The sequence below is a fragment of the Lutjanus erythropterus genome, chromosome 14, assembly GCF_056507025.1.
Source record: "Lutjanus erythropterus isolate fLutEry1 chromosome 14, fLutEry1.hap2, whole genome shotgun sequence".
Taxonomy (NCBI): Eukaryota; Metazoa; Chordata; class Actinopteri; order Lutjaniformes; family Lutjanidae; genus Lutjanus; species Lutjanus erythropterus.
The window spans coordinates 4,238,483-4,261,656 of record NC_139330.1 but is presented as its reverse complement, the minus strand read 5'-3'; the positions used below and the strand labels follow the sequence as shown (position 1 = coordinate 4,261,656).

General features: G+C 38.4%; 1 protein-coding gene across 1 annotated transcript; it reads right to left on the bottom strand.

Moving 5' to 3' along the window:
• Positions 1-1,545: 1,545 nt before the first annotated feature.
• papolg (poly(A) polymerase gamma) lies at positions 1,546-22,344 on the bottom strand. Its single transcript, XM_084735366.1, has 24 exons — positions 21,971-22,344; positions 21,047-21,205; positions 18,833-18,899; positions 18,582-18,663; positions 16,879-16,988; positions 15,850-15,903; positions 15,584-15,695; positions 15,392-15,481; positions 14,963-15,101; positions 14,779-14,851; positions 12,614-12,734; positions 12,032-12,116; positions 11,116-11,169; positions 10,744-10,863; positions 10,015-10,124; positions 8,936-9,057; positions 8,638-8,795; positions 8,363-8,466; positions 7,121-7,323; positions 6,951-7,034; positions 6,797-6,856; positions 6,524-6,627; positions 6,304-6,404; positions 1,546-3,827 (listed from the first exon to the last, which is right to left on the bottom strand). Exons 1-24 carry the CDS (start codon positions 21,985-21,987, stop codon positions 3,652-3,654), a joined length of 2,505 nt encoding a protein of 834 aa, XP_084591492.1. The 5' UTR covers positions 21,988-22,344; the 3' UTR covers positions 1,546-3,651.
• Between the last annotated feature and the right edge of the window lie 830 nt (positions 22,345-23,174).

Here is a 23,174-nt window from a genome sequence, read left to right as displayed (position 1 = left end):
AGAGCTGAACATTATGATGTCACTGTGAGGTTGACCTTTTGGATATAAAATGTCATCATGGTATCATTTTATCCTATTGTGAAATTTTGTCATAATTATTATTAACAGTAATGTTAAATAGGAAAAATGTCATCATGGTATCATTTTATCCTATTGTGAAGTTTTGTCATAATTATTATTAATAGTATTATTAAATATGAATTCTTGAATTAGAGCCATCACGTGTTTGACCTCCAAATTCTAACCAGTTCGTCCCTAAGTCCCCCGGACACGGGGACACATACCTGGCAGGGGGTGTTGGGGTCCTCCCTCATTTTATTTCCTGCAGTCTGGTGACTTTTTATGCACCAATTTGTGCTTTTTATTCATCAATTTTAAAGTCCTCTGCTTCTCTGAACAAGAGTAAAGCACAGTTGACTCTGTTATATTAAGGATTCAAACTTCAGATCAGAAATGTCTCCACTCTGGACTTCAGTTTTTCTTGTCCTCACTCCCACTGACAGAACTCATTTATTTGTAGTTTATTTGTCATTAAGCTCTGTGTCTGACAGCTTCTCTCTTTTTACAGGTGGACTTAAGCAAAAGGTATTAAAAAATGTGTCTGTGTCTCTGTAACCAGGGCAACAATGACCCTGAGTGATGGACAACTTGTCCTCTGACTTCATACTTCTCCAAACAGGGTGGGTCAGTGAGGGACGGCGCATACTATTTTTCAATACAGAACAATCCTGTAGGTGGTAACCCTGGACATGAGGACACAGTGACCTTTGACCTTCAAAATTTTATCAGTTCATCCTTGAGTCCAAGTGGACATTTGAGCCAAGTTTGAAAAAAAAATTCTGTCAAGGTGGAATTAACTGGCTCTCATAAAACAATATAGACATTTTAAATACTTTATGAAAAGTGCGCTGCAGATATAAATCTTAAATTTGCAGAATCTCTTCCAGTTTTGTCTCTTGAGACAAATAAAATCTCTTGTTGGTCGCAACCCAGTCTGTGGCAGTGACTGCTCTGATGAACATAACTGCATTATTCCACTCATAAACACAGCTTACAAACTAATTTAAGACTGAAATATCATCTTAAAATTACAATCAATTTTTATATATGAAAAATGCTCTCATTATAACCACTTGTTAGAAATAATTAGCAAGTGAGGACTTGTTAGTAACAATAACAATGATCTTCCTTGGCCATAATAATTGTTATACTGAACAATTCAGTTTACATTGACCAGCTGTTTTTGCTGACCACAAGGCAAAATGAAAACCTGTGTCTGTTTGGAAAAAAAAAGAACTAAGCCAATTGAAATGTGCCATTTTCCCCAAAAGCAATGAGCAATATTCTTGTTTGTAATATAAAAACTATTGCAATCACTGAGTTTTCATGAACGCCTTTTTTTGGTCAAAAGTTCAAATTAAAAAAAAAGAAGAATTTTCTGGAAATTATTTCAGACTTGACACAGTAACGACTCTTCAATAACTGCCAGCACAACTGACAACAAACATGAAATTGTAAAAATGCAAAAGAACACAGACTCAAATGTAGTTTTTAGGGGTTTAATGGGTGTACAGATTCATTTAAAGGAAGTGATAAACACATACAAAAATACCCTTTCAATACATTTTAGAAACAAACATCTAAATGACCTGTTTTTTTTGTTAAATGTGTCCAAACAGCAACACATGAGTTGTCTGAAACAGAGTGGTGCAGATGTCATTCAAAAGAGACCTACCTGCTATGAATGCTATTAAAAAAAAGATCACATGGTACAAATATGCAAATATAAATAAAGTGATAAGAAAACCCCCGATAATGACGAATATGCCTTTTGAAAAAACTGTTCTCTGTACATTTAGTTGGGTAAACTGATGCTGGAAAAAGAGCCTGTGTCCCAACTCTCTGCCTGCTCTGAAGGAGAGGAGGCCGCCTTGTCAGCGTCGCTTTATACTTTGTTGTGTACATATATCTTCTTCTGTGCTGAAATCAAAGTCATCCAGCTTCATGAGGACCAGAAAGATGGAGGGTTGGGGCCCGAGGCAGGAAAATAAGTTGTCTCCTGACCCCCCACCTGTGACCCCAGGAGATGCCTTTTAAGAACCTCCACAGGAGGCGCAGAGGGTTAACACCCAAAATGAAGGGAATTCTGTCTCTCTCTCTCTCGACGCATAAACATGACCATCGATGCATGCACGCTCACACACAGTCAACCATGTATGCATGCACACACACACACACACACACACACACACACAAACAAACCAGCGTCAAAAAGCTTTGAACCATTTTGTCACTAAGCACCACAAAACCCTCTCATGGACACGAAAACAACCGGGACCTGCTTCATTGGGAGCAGATCATGATGGACTGGTGGGGGGGTCAAACAGTATCCCAGACTATTCATTTTGCTGTCCGTTATCCCTCCTGATGGACTAAATTTAAGTCCGACAGTTGGTGAATCACAGGTACGTACACAAAACTGATATTCACACACTTTCTGAACTGTCCAGCGCTCATTTTGTTGCGTCAAACATGCCAACAACACCATGAAAAGTAAGCAGAAAACTCGTCAACCTTTTTCTTTTAATCCAGGACGAACGACAGGCACTGTGACACTGAAGCTACACTGAACAGAAGGATTAGCGAAGCATTTTGATATGGTTCCCTTGATGTTCTGTACTAACTCCTCCAACAGCTGAACAATTAACGCATTTCCTCACTTCCAGAAAATGCATAACGTTTCCAGAATGATTTTTTTTTTTTTTTTTGCTCTTACCGGCACCTGAGAAGCACTGATGTCACTGGGCGTCTACGATCACCTACACACTGCAAGTCCCATACTAACCTGGAGTCCTCTGTGGGTGGTCGTGGCGGTCCAAAGATGGTTGTGATTCCGTCATATCCAAACAAACCCTCAATAAAGCCTCCCTGCAACTGTATCCAAACCTATACAGTGTTTACAAAAAATATCCAGGGCTGGAGACAATATTTTTTTTGGACAAGCAATAGAGAAAAACAAAAAAAAAAAATACAATTTTTTAAACTTTTTTTTTTTCCTTTTTAGATAAAACTACAATAGAATGCTCAAAAGACTTAACAGTGATCTTTTGCTTTTTTTTTAAGACAAAAAAGTTATGTACATCAACATTTACTGTACAGGTTTCTGTTTGGGAGAAAAAGAAAACAACAGAAAAACATCTGCATACACCCAAATCGTGTGTAGCGAGTGTTGATAAATGTTCTGGGCTGTTTTAAAACATGTTGACTGGAAAAAAGGGAGAATGAAAAGAAAAACAGCACATTTTCCATCTGTACTGTGCACATTTTTAAACACAGAGGGAGAAGACGAGTAAAAAAAAACGTCGCTTTAGTTCTCGTGTCAGATATCTCCGTGACTGTTGTGTTAAAGCCCTCCGGCTGTGAGCGGGACAGAGGGAGCTGACAACATCTGGTTTGACCAAATCACCTATCCACTGGCAGATCTATAATCTCTGAAGATTTGAGGTGAGGTGTCCGTCCTGCTGCTTCACACTTGAGATGGACCGACCTGAACACACTCCCCGTCCCCGTGTGAAGTCGTCGTCTCGGTGTTTGACTTGACCGTGAAGCCCCACCTCTGTGTGTGCATGAATCCAGTCTGTAGGCGTGTGTTCAGGCTATGTGGATTCTGGCCTTCTCCGTCTCTTTCAGCCTCTTGGCCTGCTCCTCCATAGACGGGGAGAGGGGTCTCTTGGATGCCGCTCCGTTCAGTGGGTCAGCTCCTCGGCTCACTAGTGTGGGGATGGAGCTGCCGACGGGGGGCGCCGTGTGTTTGGATGCCACATGTTCTACAGAGAGGAAGAGATGGATGAGAACAGCGTTAAGTTTGGCCCCTGACTTTGATTTATTTTTTGTCCTCTGACAAGTTTTATTGTAGTCACATTCAAGTTATTTGAAGGGCTGTACTGACTGACAGATTCTACTGGAATAAAACAAACTTAATTTTCCCTGAGAGGAGGTTTGTCGTGGACACAGAGCTACAGCCATTTGTTTCACATAAAAAACATCAGAGATGTGCAAGCGTGTCACAAGATCTGATACTTCAGTGCCAAATCAATGCCAAAATTTTGAATACCTAACTGTTCTCCTTTTTTTTCCTACTCAGAAGGTACCTGACACGCATCCCAATCTGACAGACACAGTGCATACAGCACATTCCTGCAAGTACTGTAGGTCTGATGTTAAATGCCAAAAAAAGGAGAAAACATGGTGGAACAAGAACTACATGTGTAGGACACCAACATGTGCAGCTGCAGCCTCAACTTATTGAAAAGAAAAACAGTAAACAGAGTCATCTGAGGAAGTAGGTGACTGTGTCTGAGGTGCATCACCAGGGATTAATAATCAATTCAATAACCAGCATGAAAACAACGACAAACTCTTCAGATGAAAGGAGGAAACGTTTCCGACTAACCAACTGAGCTCAGCAGTTCACAGACATCCAGAGGGTGGGTGAGTGAGTTTCACTTCATGTTACGTTACATTAACCACATATCCAAAGTGTCTCCTTGTTATCTTGAAATACACATTACTACTCCATTACTTAAGTCTAAACAGCTGCTGCTGTGTTGCCAGTTATTTTCCACCATGTTTGCAATTGCTTAACTCTAAAGGCTAACATGATGTAAACACTGCTACTGGGCTACCGTCCTGTCATCAAAATGACATAATGTAGCTTAACATTTTGTCTCTCACCACATCACTAACTTCAAACTGCTGCTGCACTTTGAGTTGGACTTCTCTTTAAAGTTCAGTTGCAGAAACGCCTGCACTTTGGCATTACCTTTCAGACATGGCAACCTGAACCCCAACACTGTATCAAACATAACAAACAAACTTCCCCCTCAGAACACCTTTGTGGCAAAGAAAAATAATAATGGCTGAATTTTAGACCCATTTTTGGCGGTGGTATCGAATTGGATGAGGAGAATCTCAAACTACTAAATTACTGTTATCGTGACACCCTTAGTTCAGTGCAACGCTTGACAGTCACATCATATAAATCATCAGAAAACATTTGATTATAAATTTGACATTGACCACACAACCGCTTAAGAAGAAAACTCTTAAGAATCCAGATGCTACAGTGGTAAATGCATTTACTGCACATTGCTCTATCGTACTGAGGTGTAACAGAGTTTCACAGCTTAATAGAAGTTGGAACAAATGATTGCTTCATGTGGTTTGATTTGCACTTTGGCACACAGTCTTCTTCCTGATGGCAGGGGTTCGTTTTCAGAGGAGGTTTTTGAAAGAAGCTTTGAGTATCTGTCTTCAGATTTTATGTCACCCTAAGAAAAAAAAACTAACAGAATCATCAATTTGAATAAAGTGATTGAGATTAAATGAGTTAGTCGTTTTATAAATTGAATCAACCTCCTTTAGTTTTGTCAACATAAATTTGATTTATGGTGCTGTTAGACTGTTGCTACACTGCCCCATTAATACAGGTTTGTGTGCAGCAGGCAGAGGCTGCTGTGAAAATATCTTTTTTTAAAGGCTAAATGCCAACAGATATGGATTAAAGCAGAATTTCTTTTAATAAAAACATGTTAATTTTGGACATATTTACAGCTAGCTTTTTTCCTAAAACATTTCGACTTTATGACACTGACATTATTGGAAATGTTTGGATCACATGAGTCGAAATCTATCCTACAAACCAAAACAAACAGTACACAATAATAACATTAGTAAAGGCTGTGCAGAAATACCAAGACCAACAAATTCAATAGGCATATTCAAATGTTGACTGAGCATTTGAATGTCAACGTTAGGAATGAAGCTTCGACCTATTCAGTACAGCATCAGTCACTGGTCTACTGTTCATGGTTACAGGCATGGTTGTGGATTACTGAAACGTGAGATGCTGCTCACCAGTGCAACAGGTTAAGCAGTGATATCAACTTTTGAAGAAAAGACAGTTTAAGGTGGCGGGGGATAATGTTTTACCAATCACTTACTTCACTGTGTGATTGTGAATAATAATGAATTTTTCAACCTTTCACAAAATACTAAAGTCAGCTAGAAAAGGTAGTCTAATATTTCTTTTTGTCACAGTCCTCCTTAAAAGTTATGCAATTAATATAGCAGCAAATAACTATTTGTTCTGTAAATATATAGTGAAGTAAAGTCTTTGAGGAGACATACTGTGATGAGTGCAGTTGCCTTTATGCTGCAGCCACTGCAGCCTGATTCACAGCCACCGGCTGAGACGTCAAACAAGAATATTTTCACATAACACACACAGAATTAGAGACTCACTTGATCCAATGACAGGAATGGACATGCCCTTTTCTTCTCTGGCAGGAGGAGCGTCTGTGGTGAGGGTGCCCTCGAACACGGGGGGCTTGGGAGGTGTGATGCTGCATTAAATTTAAAAACAGACAAGCCAAAACATAAAGTTAATACATTAGAAAATCAAAACAGTAACACCACCAGTTTCAACTGATGTCATGATGCAGGGAAAACAGGTGAAGCTCACTTGTGGCGGTTGAGAGCCAGTTTGATGGAATTTTTCACGACACGACAACTGTTGCTGGCTGGGAGAGGCGAGGAGGCGTCTGGCAGCTCCATGCTGGGAAGTCTCTGAGGCAGGAGAAATCCACATCATAGATCACGCCACACAATTACTTCATTTAAAAACTGCTTTAATATAATCAAAGTCCACCACAGAGAGAAATTAACTACTCAACATTAATTAATATCAAATCATTCCGGTATAAAATTGAGTTAATGTTCACAAAGAAGACGCTACCTGTGTTCTTGAGGTATCGATGGTTGGAATGGGCTTCGCCTTTGATCCAGAAAGTGGGGTCTGAGGGTGAAGAGTGACAAAATTGAAAAATGTTAATTATGTTTAACCTGGCTTTATACAGTTAATAGAGGCAGACAAAATAAATAAAACCTACAATATTGGGTCCTTCTCCATGTGTGTGGAAGTCAGAGGATGGTGGATATGGCTCTTTGAATGCAGAGTCATCATTGGACACCACCTACAGCAAACACAGCACAGTGTTACAACTTAATCCATTAAGTTTAAATAGTCTACAACACTGGACTTGAAAACAGCCTCCCTGACCTCTGCGTCTTTGTGCCTCTTGGCCAGGTCCTCTTCTGTAGGCGTGTGTGGTCTCTTGGCGGGAGCTCCGTTGACAGAGTCCTCCAGGCCGTTGGGCTCCTCTCTGGGGCTGCTGGTGGCGTTGGGCATCACATCCCCGCTCAGCACTGTGGTGATGGTGCTGCTGGCTGGTGGAGACGGAGGCTTCGCTTTAACTGGAGGCTCTACAGAATGAGAAGGAGACATAGATCAGGATGATTTGTCAGTGCTTTTAACATCGATTCATGGAAATGCTTTCAACATTTCTAATAACAACATGTCTTTTGTTAAATAACAGATTTGAAGATTCTGATTCGTATTTCCTATGTATATATAAGGGATGTAACTTGTTGCTCTCTGTGGCAATATTAGCTGTTGTGTTGACAAAAACATACATGCAGGCTGAAATTCAACTGTGGTTTTCTGTTAGAAGAGGCACTGATTTAAACTACTGTTTAGTGAGAAAAAATATAAATAATACATGAAATTTGTTGGGAAACAAGGCTGCTAGACTAATTTATGCAATGTAACATGTCATAGGCTTAAAGCTAGAAATGGTGACCAGCAAAAAAACATTTGTTTTGTTTTGTATTATTGAGCAGAATTATATAATTTTGTTAAATGTTGTTGCTGATAAGTTCGAGTCGTCATTTCCACATACAGCGTACACACAAATTAACTTTCGTTTCTCGCAGGGCAAGACAGACATAAAAATATAGAAGTATAAAAATATAAAATATAGAGAAGCAAATTTAAAAAAGATACAAAAAAACCCAGACATTTGGCACACAAGAAAATTAAACGGGAACAGAAACTATGAGCTACAAGGTATATTAAGCCTTGTTTTATTTTATCTGGGTTAGTGGAGTCACATTAAAATAAAATTTACTGCAGTTAAACTGTAACAAATACTGAGAATTATTTAGGTGTTTTTTTTTTCTTTTAGGGCCAGAAAAACTTAAATGAGCAAATCAAAACTGTGTCACAGCAGACCGTGAAATCAGAAAATATTTTATCATTGTCCAAAGAATCAATATATTGTTGCTTGATGAAACTTGTGATTTACACCCCAGACACATACAGAGATGGTGGCTGAGTAATGGGGCTGTCAATTATACCATATTGCTCTTCATGCAATTACTCAATATTACACAGCCATTCTTTGAAGGGAAGGTGACTTTATTAGATCATTTTGATCTAATAGTCACTGAAAAAATTACTCACTTGAGCCAATGACAGGGATGGACATGCCCTGGTCCTGAGCAGCCGGTGCCGCGCTCGGTGCAGGAGAGCTCTCAACAAACAGCTGCTTGGGAGGGCTGACGCTGCTAAATACAGAGAAGACAGAAAACATCAATCAGAATAATACTCTGGATTTGAACCTGATCATTGTAATTGGTGATAATATATGACAAAGAAAATAAGGATATGTTGACAATTACATGCAAAAACATATAAATAAAAAGAAATGACACTAGAGGTGTCGAGGTGAATCATACCTGTCATCTGTGTCGGACACAGGCTTGGAGGGTTTGCTGGATGGGGAGCTGAAGGGGGTTCCTGAGTCTGTGTCTCTGGAGCTGTCCAGATGGCTGCTGTCCAGAGAGATCCGCTTTGAGCTCCCCCCGTTAGAGCTCCGGTTCAGCTCAGCTATGCTCTGCATAGAAGAAGAAAAGGGGGGAAGTAAACAAACACACAATAGACAAAGAGGAAGCATATTACAACAATAACCAGGATAAAAAAAAAAAAAAAAAAAGATTGAGGCTTTGTTTCAACTTGCTCAGGAAGATCTCTCACCCTCTTCTTCTTCTGCACTAGTTCAGGAGGAAGGTACTGATGGAGCTGTTTCTTCTTCACATGTGTTGCTTCAATCTTCATCCCCTCCTTCAGCATGTTGATGTTGTTGGCTTGTCTGTACACTGCAGAGAACATGTCACTGATTACTGCCATGAATGTACAAACAGGTTTCTTCTCAGTCCAGGTGACTGTGCCCATTTCTCCTGTTCTGATGCTTGCACATTCAACCTTGCTGAATAAATTCTAAAATAATTCTTGAAGTAACAGAAGAGCTGCCAACAAGGCTGGGCAATATTTTGGTATTAAGATACGCTTGTGCATTTATAAACCTGGAACTGTCTTGTCTTCCAGAGAAACAGGGAATTCTGACATGAAAGCAGGGAACATGATTTTAGCCACTAATTATTGAAAATGCCGTAGTGAAAGAACAAGAAAGTAAAGACAGATGACGGCCTGTGTATTTCAACAGGAAAATAAGAAAAAACAAACTATGCTGTTTCAAAGAACCTTAGTGGTCATTTGAGTATATATTTATCAGTTTTGAGGTGCACTTGAATGCACCATGACGTCCCTGTATGAGTTTGTCAAAGTCCGACACAGAAGACAGAAGCAGTGTGCCCGCAAAGGACACCAAAATGTGATAGGTTTCAGTCTTTTAAAATGTATTTATTGCGCATTTTTATATAACGATTAAGATGAAAATGCGATTTATGGAACGGCACTGCTAACTCAGCCCCCCCCCCCAAAACCTTTATTATTTGTTCTATTTGTTATTTTAAATAAAAATAAAATGTTTCATACAGTCTGTCCTTATTTTCTTACTAACCAAAACAGTCATATTGTACGTGGTTAGAACAAATGTGTGGGATAATTAGACTCATTTTGTGGTTGTCAATAAAACAAAACAGCAGAAATAGTCCCAGACCACAGGATGTTGCTGTAGTTATTTTAAATGGCTGATCATCACATGAATTGTCCTACCGTTTAGTCATTTTATACACTTGCAGTCTACAGTATAACAGCACGTTTGACTCAGTTGTTCCATGATCATCAACAGGGAGGGATGCAGCGGGACCTACCGGTGTCTGTGAAGGACTGGATGTCGTACGTCAGGTCGATGTTCACACTCTCTGCATTCTCCACTTTCTTGAATATGATGCCGATGAACCACATGGACACAAAGTCGTTCCTGTTACACAAAAACACAAAACAGCAAAATGAAGTTAGCTCATGTTTATTTTTGCTGGTTTCAGACCATAGTTAACGAACTCCATGTGCCATTTTAATAAGACACTCTCCAATAATGATTTAATGGCTCGATACTTCGTCTTAATGATACCAAAACATTGAGAATCTGCCGATATCAACCTGATGCTGTCTTTTTCCATCTCCAAAAAAACTAAATTGTTAATAACATGTTTGTATGGATGGCCTTTGTTTAACCTGCCATGTTAAAAACATCATGCTCAAACTAAAACAAACAGTCTCCTCTCATGCAGAGAGAAATAAACAGCCCACAACATGACTCAGTTATGCAATGCTTCTACTTCTTTTTATATGAATGTTTTCCACACACAGCAGAATTTTTGATCAGTCAGCACTATTCAAACATTCAAAATGAAATTTAAATAAATTGCAAAAATGCATTTCCTGAACTCGGCTGTTTTTGCTTTTTCTCCTTTGAAACTAAAATAAAAATGTTGAGTGACCCAAAAAATTATCTGCTTAACGATTAGCAGGATTCGGTTTCACTAATCCAGAACTTTCTCTCTGAGCTGTTTGTAAAGTATGAGTAAAACTGGACTCACTCGTTGCGGTTCTCTTTGGAGCCGGGGAAGGACTGGGGGTTGACATGAGCGAGGGTGATGTACTCATTCCTCTCCAGGTTTCCCACCAGAACACGGATCTTTGACTCCACCAGACCGATCCTGAGGACAAACATGAGAATGATTTTTCAGAGAGGCTGTTAATAAAAGTTATCTACAAACATGACTGCAGTTCTGTTCCAGACTCTACGACTTCATATATTCAAAGAAATTTACACAAAAAGACTCAGGAATGGCGAATCAGTTGTTCTGAGTCAAAATGTACTGGTGCAAATAAACACGATGGAGGTTGAAGGTGGTTTTTTATGATTTAACCTTACAGACGTACTGGCTATCTGGTTCAGGGACACTCACCATTCTAAGTGGTTTTCTTCTGTGGACGCACTGGCAGTCAGAACGATGTAATGCCTGCAGCACAAGACAGAAAATCAGACGAGTGTGGGAGGAACTTTTCATAAACAAAATGAGTCGACCAAACTGACCACAGTTACGATGAGTCAAATCTGCCCAAACCCAAAAAGTGAAAACAATAAGTTGGTTGGAAAAAAAACTTGCATCATCCGGTTTTAGTTTTAACTGCACAAACACTGTCGATGGCCTGCCAACAGTGTTATTGTCACACAACCAACTCATTTCCACAAACCTTTACATGATACAGATTTTAAAAATTTGTGAATCAAATGCACACAACTGTGCTCTTAGTTCTAAGCAAGGAAACAGTAAAGCAGATACAGAAAATCTGAGACACATGCACCTCTTTAAGTTTTAATTGGAGTCCAAGCAGTGTCACTTGCTGCAGATCGCTACCGTTTCTGTTCAGATTCTCTTTTCTTCAATTAAAGTGTTTGTGCAGCAAAAACTGTGAGAAGAACAGCATTGTATAGACTCAAACTTCTTTCACCATTTTAATCTTTCAGTTCATCTGCATCTCATCTTCATCTTCTCAAATGGTCTTCCACTTTGAAAATGTCAAATTCTGACCATATCTCAATTTTCTCAAAATCCTATTTTCAAAAACTTGTTAGTGACCGCTGGCCCAATTGTCCCAAAAATTAGGAGCCAAACAATTCATACCAAATAACTAATTTTCAAAATATGTATAATGACTCATGAACAAATCGAGATATTAACCTGAAAATCCAGATGTATTCAGAGTGCTGCAATATCAATATGAATCCCGGTCATTGTTGCTTCCAATTTTATTTCATCTTGCTTTGGTTAACAGAATGTTTCATCCTTACATCTTTTATCTGACAAATGCAACACTTACTTGTACTTTTGGAAAAAGTTGGGTGGCTCAAAGAGTTTGGGCCATTCTGCCTTTCCCTGAAGAATCTCATCTGTGACGCTGAGGCCTGTTCACACCAGGGTCAAAGACATATTGATCAGCCTTAACACAAAAATCAAAGACATACTCTGAGAAGTGTTAACTCAGGTTAAGATGATCAGAGATGTACTGTTAGTATTACAGCCTTCCTACACCTTTGCAGCTTTTCAAGAATTTTCAAGGTGCATTTTCAAGCTTTTCTGGCATCTCACAGCTGTGGTAAATCACATATTTATACACATACACTCAAAATGATCGTTTCACTTCTTTATCACATTCAGATGTTATTGTGCCATAAAAAAACCTAAATTAAACAAAACTAAATTGTTAAAGAATTCTACATAAGGGTGACAAACTAAAGGAAAACACAAAGTTTCACGTTTCAAAACGTTTCATCTGTCTGTAAGCAGACTTGGCTGAGACAATATCCAACTTATTTTATATCTTTATCTAAAAAGAACTTGAAAACCAGGTGAACAGATATTAAATCTTTCAGTGTCGTTTCATTCATGCATTCTGTCGTACCGTATTTGAACTCCTCACTCATGATGGTTCGTGTTGATGTGGAGACGTTGTACGTGGAGTTCTGCTGGGGATAGGCAGGTGTGATGATGGGCATCAGGTGGTATCTGTCAGAGGGGTTGACCTTAAAAAAATAAATAAAAAAAAATAGAAACCGGGACCAAGATTGGTTTCATAGCAGATCTGAGAGCCTGTACTAACACACCAACACAGCACACTCCACCCACCAAACTGATGGAGTAGGGCACCATCACACCCACACACCGAAAGGCATCACATCCCACAGGGTACATCCCAATTCACTTTACTGCCTTCTTGTTTCCCTCATTTGCATTTTTTCCACAAGTGACACGACGACGGAAGAATTAAGGGCATATTGTGAAAGAGATGTGCTTCCCTCTCAAACATCATGTGAAGTGAACTGTCAGTTAGTGATGAAGGCTGCACAGCTGGATCAATAGCATCAATCACTAACGTAATGATTACAACAGTGAGACAACACAGTTTGTGCTATTACAGTAATTTTAGTTAAGTTTGATGTTCTCCAATGTAACAAAAATATTTTTAAATATTACATGCACACACTGAGCCTCAATATGAATTACTCTACAACCACCAACACAACATAACACACCTGTATTTAGACTGGTGTACAAATGAGACAAAAAAACAATTAAATTTGTGAGTATATTGCATTCTTAATGAATCTGTTTTACACTAGACGATAGCCTTTCAATGACCTTGTGCAGCGTCTCTGTATTAAAAAGGGAACTATGTGAGAATTCCCTCCTACCACCAAGAGCTATTTAGAGGTGAAAATACAGACTATTTTGAAGAGCTGTTTGAAACATGCAATTTTAAGCATTTCTGCCAGCAGCAAAGCCTTTAACATGCAAATATTTGTCTATTGTGTTTGGAAACTTTCACCAAAATACTGGCTGAACATCAGTATTGGTAGATATTTACCTTGCTGACTACTGTCAGCAAATACAATAACATTCATCAATGGCTATGACGATGCTGATCGGTTGTGCCACATTAATTCTGTGCTGATTAAATGAGGTTTTGGTTATTAACGGTCAGATTAAGACAGTGGCTAGCTGGCACGTCTAGCTGCTGATTCAGAGAAGAAGTCACAACACAACTCACAACACAACTCTGGTATGATGTACGATGTCTTCTTTCAAACATAATGTAAATAAGGACTGAATGAATGTAAAACTGTAAACATAATTTCTTATAATAAAGATTTCTTTGTTTCCTTGGCAAAAAAGTGGGATAAATAACAGCAACAAAAAATATAGGTATTAACATTGGCTATTTGAGTCGGCCAAGAACTTCACAGTTAGGGCATCCCTAATAAACAGAAGTAAAGCAGCCAAAACATTTGGGAATTTATAAAGTTCTGTCTAGAGCTCACGGTGATTGTTGGCCTAACTGTGACTGAATGGAAATGACACCAATAGATAAGTAAAATGTGTTTATTGCTGAAGAACACCACAAACATGACACAGAAGTTACAACAGCTAGAATGTTTTTAATTAAGACCATGGACCATGGACCATCAAGACCAAATTTAAGATATTATGAAAAACAGTAAAAAGAAAACCTAAGTCAAAACAAATACATCCAAGCCATGGGAAATAATTCAAATGGACAGTTTAAAAGAAGAGTGTGTAGAGGTGTTCTTAAATATTTACTGCACTATACACTCAGTACTGTTATTGGTCTGTCCACACAGGTTTCTGGCTGCAGTGTTGTACTGATTTGTTTTAAGCAAATGTCAGATCTGTCGTGTTATTTGATTCCTAAAGCATTTTATGGATAGGCTGTCTGCCTGATAATAGACATCCACGTAGGAAGTGTTCCTTGCTTCAGCTGTTCTGTGAAGCCTCCTCCAAGCAGAGAAAAGGGCATTGGAACTCATATGGGGAACCCGATCAATTTCCGGGTCACATGAGGACAGAGGAATGAGGAGACATGAAATACGAGAAAGTAAATGTACCTTCATGCCATCTGTTGAGCTAACTTTAAAACACCAACTAATTTTTCACAACACAGCAGATCAACTCTGTCCAGATGGATTTACTGTGTGTGCACACCGATACACATTCAAAGTTTAACAACATTATGAATATATGGAAGGAAAACACCAGTGTCATACTCACTCTAGGATCCCACACAGGTAAATTCAGATTACTGTCCTCAGGCTGTTTCAGTAGCACGGGATTTGGCCACTCCCTGTTGGATGGAAATGTCAAATCTAGTGAAATGTGTGAAAACTGAAACACAACTGACATTGCACAAAGCTGTGAAATACTGCCACCAAGTGGACAAGGGTGTTATTCTCACCATTTGGAAAACACCAAGAAGAACTTGTGGACCAGTGTAGCAGCCACAGCGTTTGGATACAGCTGGCAGGTCCTGGCCACGAGCATGGCCCATGACACTCCACCCAGAAACCCCAGCATGTTGGAGTAGATCCCACGGCCTGCAGGCACAGGACACATCACAATCAGACAGTGACTTCTTTAAATATTGCTCTCATCCAAAAGACAAGCACATCGCTGATTTGTGAAGTACAGACTAAACTCTAATCTGAGACAACAACTGAAGGAGGTACACATCTTTAACTCTACACTTTTTAGAGCGTTTGTTTTTCATAGATTAGCTCTTTAAATGTGACAACGATTGAATATGACCCCTGGAAGCAGACACAAAAATAAAGAAAATGGAAAAAAAAGTGCATCCTACATTAGAAGACCATTTGAGTTCACTTACGTTTCGCCCAAAGTTTGATGGCTCTCAGTGTCAGCCTGAAGTTTTCTTTGTTTGGCACCAGGTACAAAATTTCATCAGTCACTCGACAGCCTGCAAGAAAACACATGAGAAACATCAACAAAAATCAGGCGTCAAGTTAAAATCAACTTCTCTTCTGTATGTACTGTACACAACAGAGGCCATGTAGCATACCATTAAGGCTGCGGATACACCGAATGTCCAAGTTTCTCAGGATGGAGTCCCCCCTCAGGTCCAGGTTGTCTGGAATGGACTGTAAGGCCAGTCTGGCAAAAAGCAGATCAATCTACTCCGACAGAGACAGAAACAAAACAAAGAAGTGAGCTGAACACATTAATTCTCAGAGTCATATGACCTATTAAAAGGCTTTGTCAAAATGGTAACTAACGTCATTTCCAAGTAGCAACACGCCTATATGTAGGCATGTCAATGTCACCTACCTCTATTCCATCAAATTTGAATTTTATCACGGGTACAAATGCGTCCTCGACAGCCTGGAAAAATCAACCAAAAAAAGATATTATTACCAACAACTCTAAGACTTGGTGAAGTCAAAGGGCTTAACTGACATTTTCAGCGACTCAAAGACTGAAATTAACATCACATGAACAACAGGTGACAGACAAGGTCAAGAACAGACATTTTAAGTAATGAGGACAATATGCTACTCCTTCAGAATGAAACCTACAGTGTTTTGAAAATGTTTGGACACAGCTGACAGACTTAAATGAGCTCGGGTTCCAAATAAGAAAATGTGAGCATAGTATGGAATGTGAGCCACTTACAGTCTTTGCAATTTGCTGATAGGGAATTTAGCTAGTTGCAACATATAAAGTAACTGTTACATCTGCAGATATTCCAAATCCAAAGATTTTTTTTTACTGCAAGTAAACACAACAAATAGCAGCCAATTTGATATTTTATTAATATAATTTAGTGTAACAACAAACAAAGGAGTGTACACACTTTCTCATCCTGTGTATTGTTTACTGAATACAAAATACATTGGGAAATTAACACCGTTTACAATAAGCAATGCTCCTGGGAATTGCTCATCTGCTGAGAGTTATTACATTATTACTCACTCTGGTGTAGTGCCTTCTTACTCCTCTACCTATTCAGCAAAAGTGAAGTTCTGCTCAGCCACATCCAACAATCTATACCAGTGTTAGGAATAGTTCTGCAATCCCAGTACAGTGAACTCAGCTCTCCTAAACAGAAATGTCCCACAGGAGCAGTGATGCAATATTCTGTTATTGTTGCACCTCTTTCACTGAAAAGCCTTTGATTGAACCAACTGAATTTTTAAGATCTGGGATAAAATAGGGGCTTCGTTCATTAAGAAAAGGAGAAACACGGTGATTCCCCTCTAAATGACTAGAGGCTCGAGACTGTGGGACTTTTCTCATAGAAGCCTAAAGTTAGTTTACTACCCTGTGCTTTAATGACAACATGCCGCAGAGACTCACCCTCAGGTCTTTGATCTCTTCATGCTGTTTCAATTTCTCAAAGAATGACTGGAAAAAGTCAGTTCTCTCTACATGGCGTGGAGCCACACATAAGGCATCAATATCAGCTCCTAGAAGAAACAGTAACTGTAATCAGTGTTGCCCTGCAGATTAAATGTTTGGTGACTTCAGTAATAATCTGATAAGCACAATGAACAAAGTTGCATTCAAAGCTATAGAGAGTTCATGTGATAAAACATAATGGATAAACAAGAAGTAGAGCAGCTACAGTGAGGTTCAACAACTTGAATATTTTTATGACTGGTGACCCTGACTGACAAATACTTGCTCTGCTTTTGTCAGTCCCAGCCTGGAAAATATTATGGGGTTAGATAGTTTTTAGCAAGTAAAACCACAAATCATAGCTGTTGCAAGACACCGATGACCTCTAGTGCAGAGGCTCAAAACTTTTTTGTCTCAGTAAAGAAGGTTGACACAGTATGTAATCTATGAATTATTTTAGATTTTAAAATTAAAGTATTTGTTGAAATATAAAGTCTTTTGTAAAAAATATACTCAAAATATTTTCAATGTATTTTTTAGGTCATAACTTGAATCAATCTGAAAACTTTTCACAGACCCCCCGGCAGAGTGCCACGGACCCCTCGGGGTCCATGGACCGCTACTTAGGTTACGATGTGATTTCAAACATTCAGAACTGTCATAACATAAATCACAATACATTGCCATTTAAGAATTAAAAACAGAGACTGCTGTACTGGGTAAGAAAAGTGCTGGTGAATAAATAAATAAAATAAAATCAGGTGCTCTTCAAGAATAGGGCCAATAATTAGATGTACATAAAGCAATGACTGTCCAGGTTACTGATAATAAAAGTGCAAAGTAACTGCCATGCTTCACTTTGCACTTTCATTATCAGTAAGCTGGACAGTATTGTGTCCCCAAAGAAAACTTTGTCAACATCTGTTTTATCTAATAAGAGTTTTCAGTCTGTTCATTTCACCTCCACTGCAGCTAAATATTTGATCGCCGAGCAAGCCGACAAACCAATCCCACTGATCATGATCCGACTGAAAAAGCAACTGATTTTAGTAATGTAGTACCAAAATCTTAATTTCTATTTGCAATATTAATATTTTCTAGTGTAAAATGTTTGTACTTGACATACATGTAGTGACACAACACTGACAGAAAATATACTATGTACAGATTTTTTTCACCCGCCCCAATCATACGTGTATATTTTTCATTTCTAAATTTTCAAATTAAATTTTTGTTTAAAGCAAGGAGGCACTCAGACCACGTTCACACTAACACATCCAGTCTATAGTAGGCCAGTGTTTACATGGCTTTCAGACCCCAAACCTAGTCTTTTCAAAAATGCTCTCAATAGCAGAGGAATATGACAATGCCGGCCTCATGCTTTAGTGTGGTCAGGGTGAACTGAGCTTTTCAAAAACAATGACGCATGCCTGCTCAGAAAGAGTCGAGTGCTGTGTGGCAGTAACGTTCTGTTACCTCTGTGTCTCTTTGCTCCTTTCCAACATCAGTACAGCCAATAACATGGTACAGATGTTGTCAACTAGTTTAAGGTGGTCAGACAATCATCTGGCATAAAGTAATGATTTGATTGATGATGTGGCTGCAGTGAATGAATAACTACAATAATAGTTGATAAATAATAATTTATCAACTACTCATACCTTTTGTGTGCACTCCAAGTCGGTAAGACCCAAATGTAAATATCTTGCCCCCAACACAACTTATAGCTGATGGTGGAAGGTTCTGAAAAGGAGATAGCATATACAGTGAGGTCAGTACATTTTTCCTCTTTACAGCATTACAACGGCAAGCTGTACTGTCTCCGATTTGATACTTATCATTGCTGAGTCAATAATACATCATAAATCACAGCTTTTAGTTGGAAGGCATTCAACACCACAACAGAACCTACCTTTAATTCACTGATCTCTGCAATCCATTCTTTCACAAAGTTATTCAACTTCCCGAGAACTGCAAGCCTGAAAGGAGATAAGAGTTTTAGCAGGTGCTTCATTCACAACCCACCTCTTGCACATATAGTGAGTAGAGCAGGATAACATGGCGTATAAATAATCTCCCTATTTTTAAGTTATGACACAATATACAATATATATTGACATACATATTTACATACCATAAAATCTTAATAGTGACAATCTTGTGGAATACGATGCTTTAATGTAGATTAAACTACCCAACAGTATATAAAGTAGGGCTGGGCAAAATCAAATATCACGATATCCTTGATCAGTATGACAATGATATTTTTAGGCTATTGGTGCTTTCACAAAGTGTTAACATAATGAGATTTTTGGATAATCATCAGTAATGTGGATGTAATGAGTAAGTGTGTAGGGACAAATAATCGAACAACTACAACAATCTGTTAAGTTCAGGAAATTACACCTCTTTACTATAATACAGCCTTTAAAACCAGGAGAAGACAACACATGTGCCATATCACGATATTAACAATACCCTAAACCTAACACTATATACATTCTCATATCACGATAGATATGTTGGTATATTGCCGAACCCCAATAGTGACAATAAACACAATAGAAATAAATCACCTATATTCCCAAATTCAGCTGTTATAAGAATGTGCATTCAAGTATCAAGACATGCATTTTAAGGGTTGAGATTTTTTTTTTTTCATGGCAAAAACAGATTATTAGTATTCAAAGGAACTGATATTTGAAACCAATATACACTTGGTGTAAAAATCTTGGTGTCAAATTTTAGAATAATGCAAACTGCAACACAAAACATTAATGCCTTTAAGCACGTTTGAAGTGACAACAGTCTATTAATCATGACATGTAATCAATCAGATAGTGATATATTGAGTGAAACCACAGCATGGTGACTACACAGAGGGAGAGGCAGCTGCATCAGAGTATTCTTTAATTAATTAATCTCCGATGGGTTTTTTTTAAAAGAACATCAGGTGAGATACAGATAAAAATGCTGAATATCAGGACTGATAACTGGTCAATCCCGAGCACATTTAGTTACCACAAAGACATGAACACACAAAATACAGTACAACAACAACAACCTTACAATAAATGCTAAATTTCTGTTTTTGTTGAGACTACCAGAGAAGTGCAGGTGCCTTATATTTAGAGATGAACAATATGGATTACTGTCAGCGGATGACAATAATTATCTGCTTGTCATTGCCCACACTGATAAAATGACTAAAATTTTCTCACTTTTATATTTAAAAAGTAGCTCATATAACCTGTACAAATGTTCAGTTAAGCATATAAAAAAACTTCAAATATACTTTGGCTTTAATTGAGCATAACTTTGGCTTTAATTGAGCATTTTCCTAAAAATTCTAATTAAATACCCTGACAATTAGTCAAAATCAGATGTTAGAATAGGCAATATTTATCGGCTAGTATACGCCAATACTGATATAGACCAATTAGGCTTGAGCGATGAAGCTGAAAAACAGCAATCACAATAGCGCAGTTTCATATTGTCTGATATCGATAATTATTGATCTAGAAGGTTGTGACTGATGACTTGTTCTAAGCAGTGGAAGCAGCTGAAGTGATAAAAAGAGTAAATATTACAATATTTTTTACCAAATACCTTCATATTGAGACACTGTTGTAGGTATGACTATTGGTGCCTTCACAAAATATTAACCCAAAGAAACTTTTTGATAAATAATCACCAGTAATGCAGATACAACGTCTAAGTGGGTAAAAGGAAATAACAGAAAAGCTAGAACAGTTTTCTAAGTTCAGAAAATCATGACACTTTACTGTCATGCAACCTTTGAAATCAGGAAAAGACAACATTTATACCTTATCACAATATTATGGCTTCATAAATTTACCATGATATCTAGTTTAAAATCATGATACAATATAATATCAATATATTGCCCAACCCAAAGACCAATATAGCTCAATAGGCCAATATCAGCCAATAATTTACTGGCCCTGATATTTATCGTGTATCCCTAATTATAGTACATGATGGGTGTGGGTGATGGATGTTATATGTGCAGCTGTGACTGCTGCAATGACACACATGAAATCGAGACGCTCAATAACGGTGTTGTGATTAACAGAATGATACAATAGCAGTTGCTGTTCCTCACCTATGGTTCAATTCCTCTTCATCTTCAAACACCCCAAAAGGTTTCATAGCATCACAGAGTTTCTTGGTGTACTGGTGGTCTATTTCTCGTGGGGGTGCAAGGCTAATGGCAGAGGTGATGCCGTAGTGTTTCTGAGGCTGCTGCCCACCAGGCATGGTGCTGCGAGGGAACAAGGCACAAAACATGAAATGACAGCTACTACACAACAACACTTCACGACACTACGTTCATTTCTTCCTGCCATGGTCACTCAACCCCTGTCTTAAATGATGAAAAGAAACGCAAACTGACAAATCGATATTAATTAGCCACAGTCAACATCTGTAATATATTTATCGGTGTCTGTTCCACTCCTTTCTGTTACCGCGAACCCATGTGTAAACACTGGGGATTAGCTTCATAGTATGACAGCAATGCGCTTCTATACATACTTTAAACAAGAAGTGTAATAATGACTCCATGGGTGTATATAATGTAAAATCTTTATGCAGACTTTACCTAAATTAATGTGTCTGAAATGTGTTTGTATGCAACCGCAGCTGGCGGCGGACAAACGTTAGCCGAGAGGCTACAAACAGGTTGAGGCGCTAACTAACTGGCTAATTTAGCAAGTTAGCAAACGTTAGCTAGCTGCTACGGAAATATTGGTTTAACTAATGACTCGCTTCCCCGTTTAACATATTGAATAGTTGGTTAATTGTTAAACAAAATGAGTGAAGCCTGTTCAATTTGTTATGCATATCCGGAATATAGTTACCAAACAACAAAGAGGCGAGCTGAGCTAAGCCAACGGACGGTGGCTGCGGGCCTTGTTTGGTTGTTGTGACAGTTGGCTAACGCTAGCTTTTAGCCTATTCTTTAGGACTCTCTTAAACGTAAATAAAAACGCTTATAAATGGAAAATGTGCCACATGCATGACTTACCTTGACATTTCTTTCATGACACTCTTAAAAAGCTTGCACTGTTTTTTCTGCTGTAAACCCGTAAAAAACTAAGAAAGTCAGCAAGTGGAAATGATAACAGCCTCGACCTGATTACAACAATGGTCACTTTTCAGAGAGCAGTTCAAACCTTCCCACTGAACCGGAATCACTTCTTATAACATAACGTATCAGCTCGACATCCTGAGAGAAAATACATATCTAACTTATTTACAAAACGCGCCGGATGTTCGTTGATGCTAGCAGCTAGACGCGTTTAATTGCTGTTAGGCCCTTTTTTAATATTCAAAACTACAAATGTAACGGCGTTTCTTGGGACAAAGTCTGCGCGTGTAGCACGCCGAGCAACGAACGTCAGGAGGAGGCAGCCACAAATCACGTGACCAAGGCCTGAGCCCAAGCCCAAGGTCGCGTCTAGAATGGAACCCTAGATTTGTGAAACTATCGCGAGATTTTATGGATTATTTCTTCTTCTTACACGTTGTACAAACTAATTATATTTCATTATTTTTAAACACTGTGGTTAACACCTGAATAGGTTTAGGAACAGAAAAAATTTATATAGGGTTAAAAGAAAGCTCATAATTAGGTTTAAAATACTTACTCTCGCGAGATCATTCGCGGGTCTGGGATTCCCTTCTATACCAAGCCCAACTCAGCTAGCAGCCACCATACCTGCACAACAGAACTAGAAACTATTAGTTTAGTATTTTATGTTGGGAGAATATTCACCGTTGGGCTATAATTTAATATAACTAAATCACTATCAGGATATAATTTAATTTTAGTTAAACTTTCTGAAAATCCAATACTTATATATGCAACAATTCTTTTACAAAGTATAAAAACTAATATTTCCACTGGTCTGTGTACATAATGTAAACCAGACATGCAACCCTTTTGTTCTTGTGAGCAGCCTTATGCTGTTAATCACAGGGTCTCCAAGTATAGAAAAATAGAGGTTCTGTGAATAATTTTACTGTTTACCTGATAAACTATTGTGTCTTTAAAAGAAATGTCAACTCGTACAGTATAGTATAGGTATAATATAGAATAGTATGGAAAATAAATTGATTAACACTGGGAATTTTTGTTGGTTTATACCACTTAGTAAATATTCAATACAGTCCCTTGGCTGCTGCCTACGATGTTGCATATTAGCCTCCACAAAATAAAAGAGTTTAAA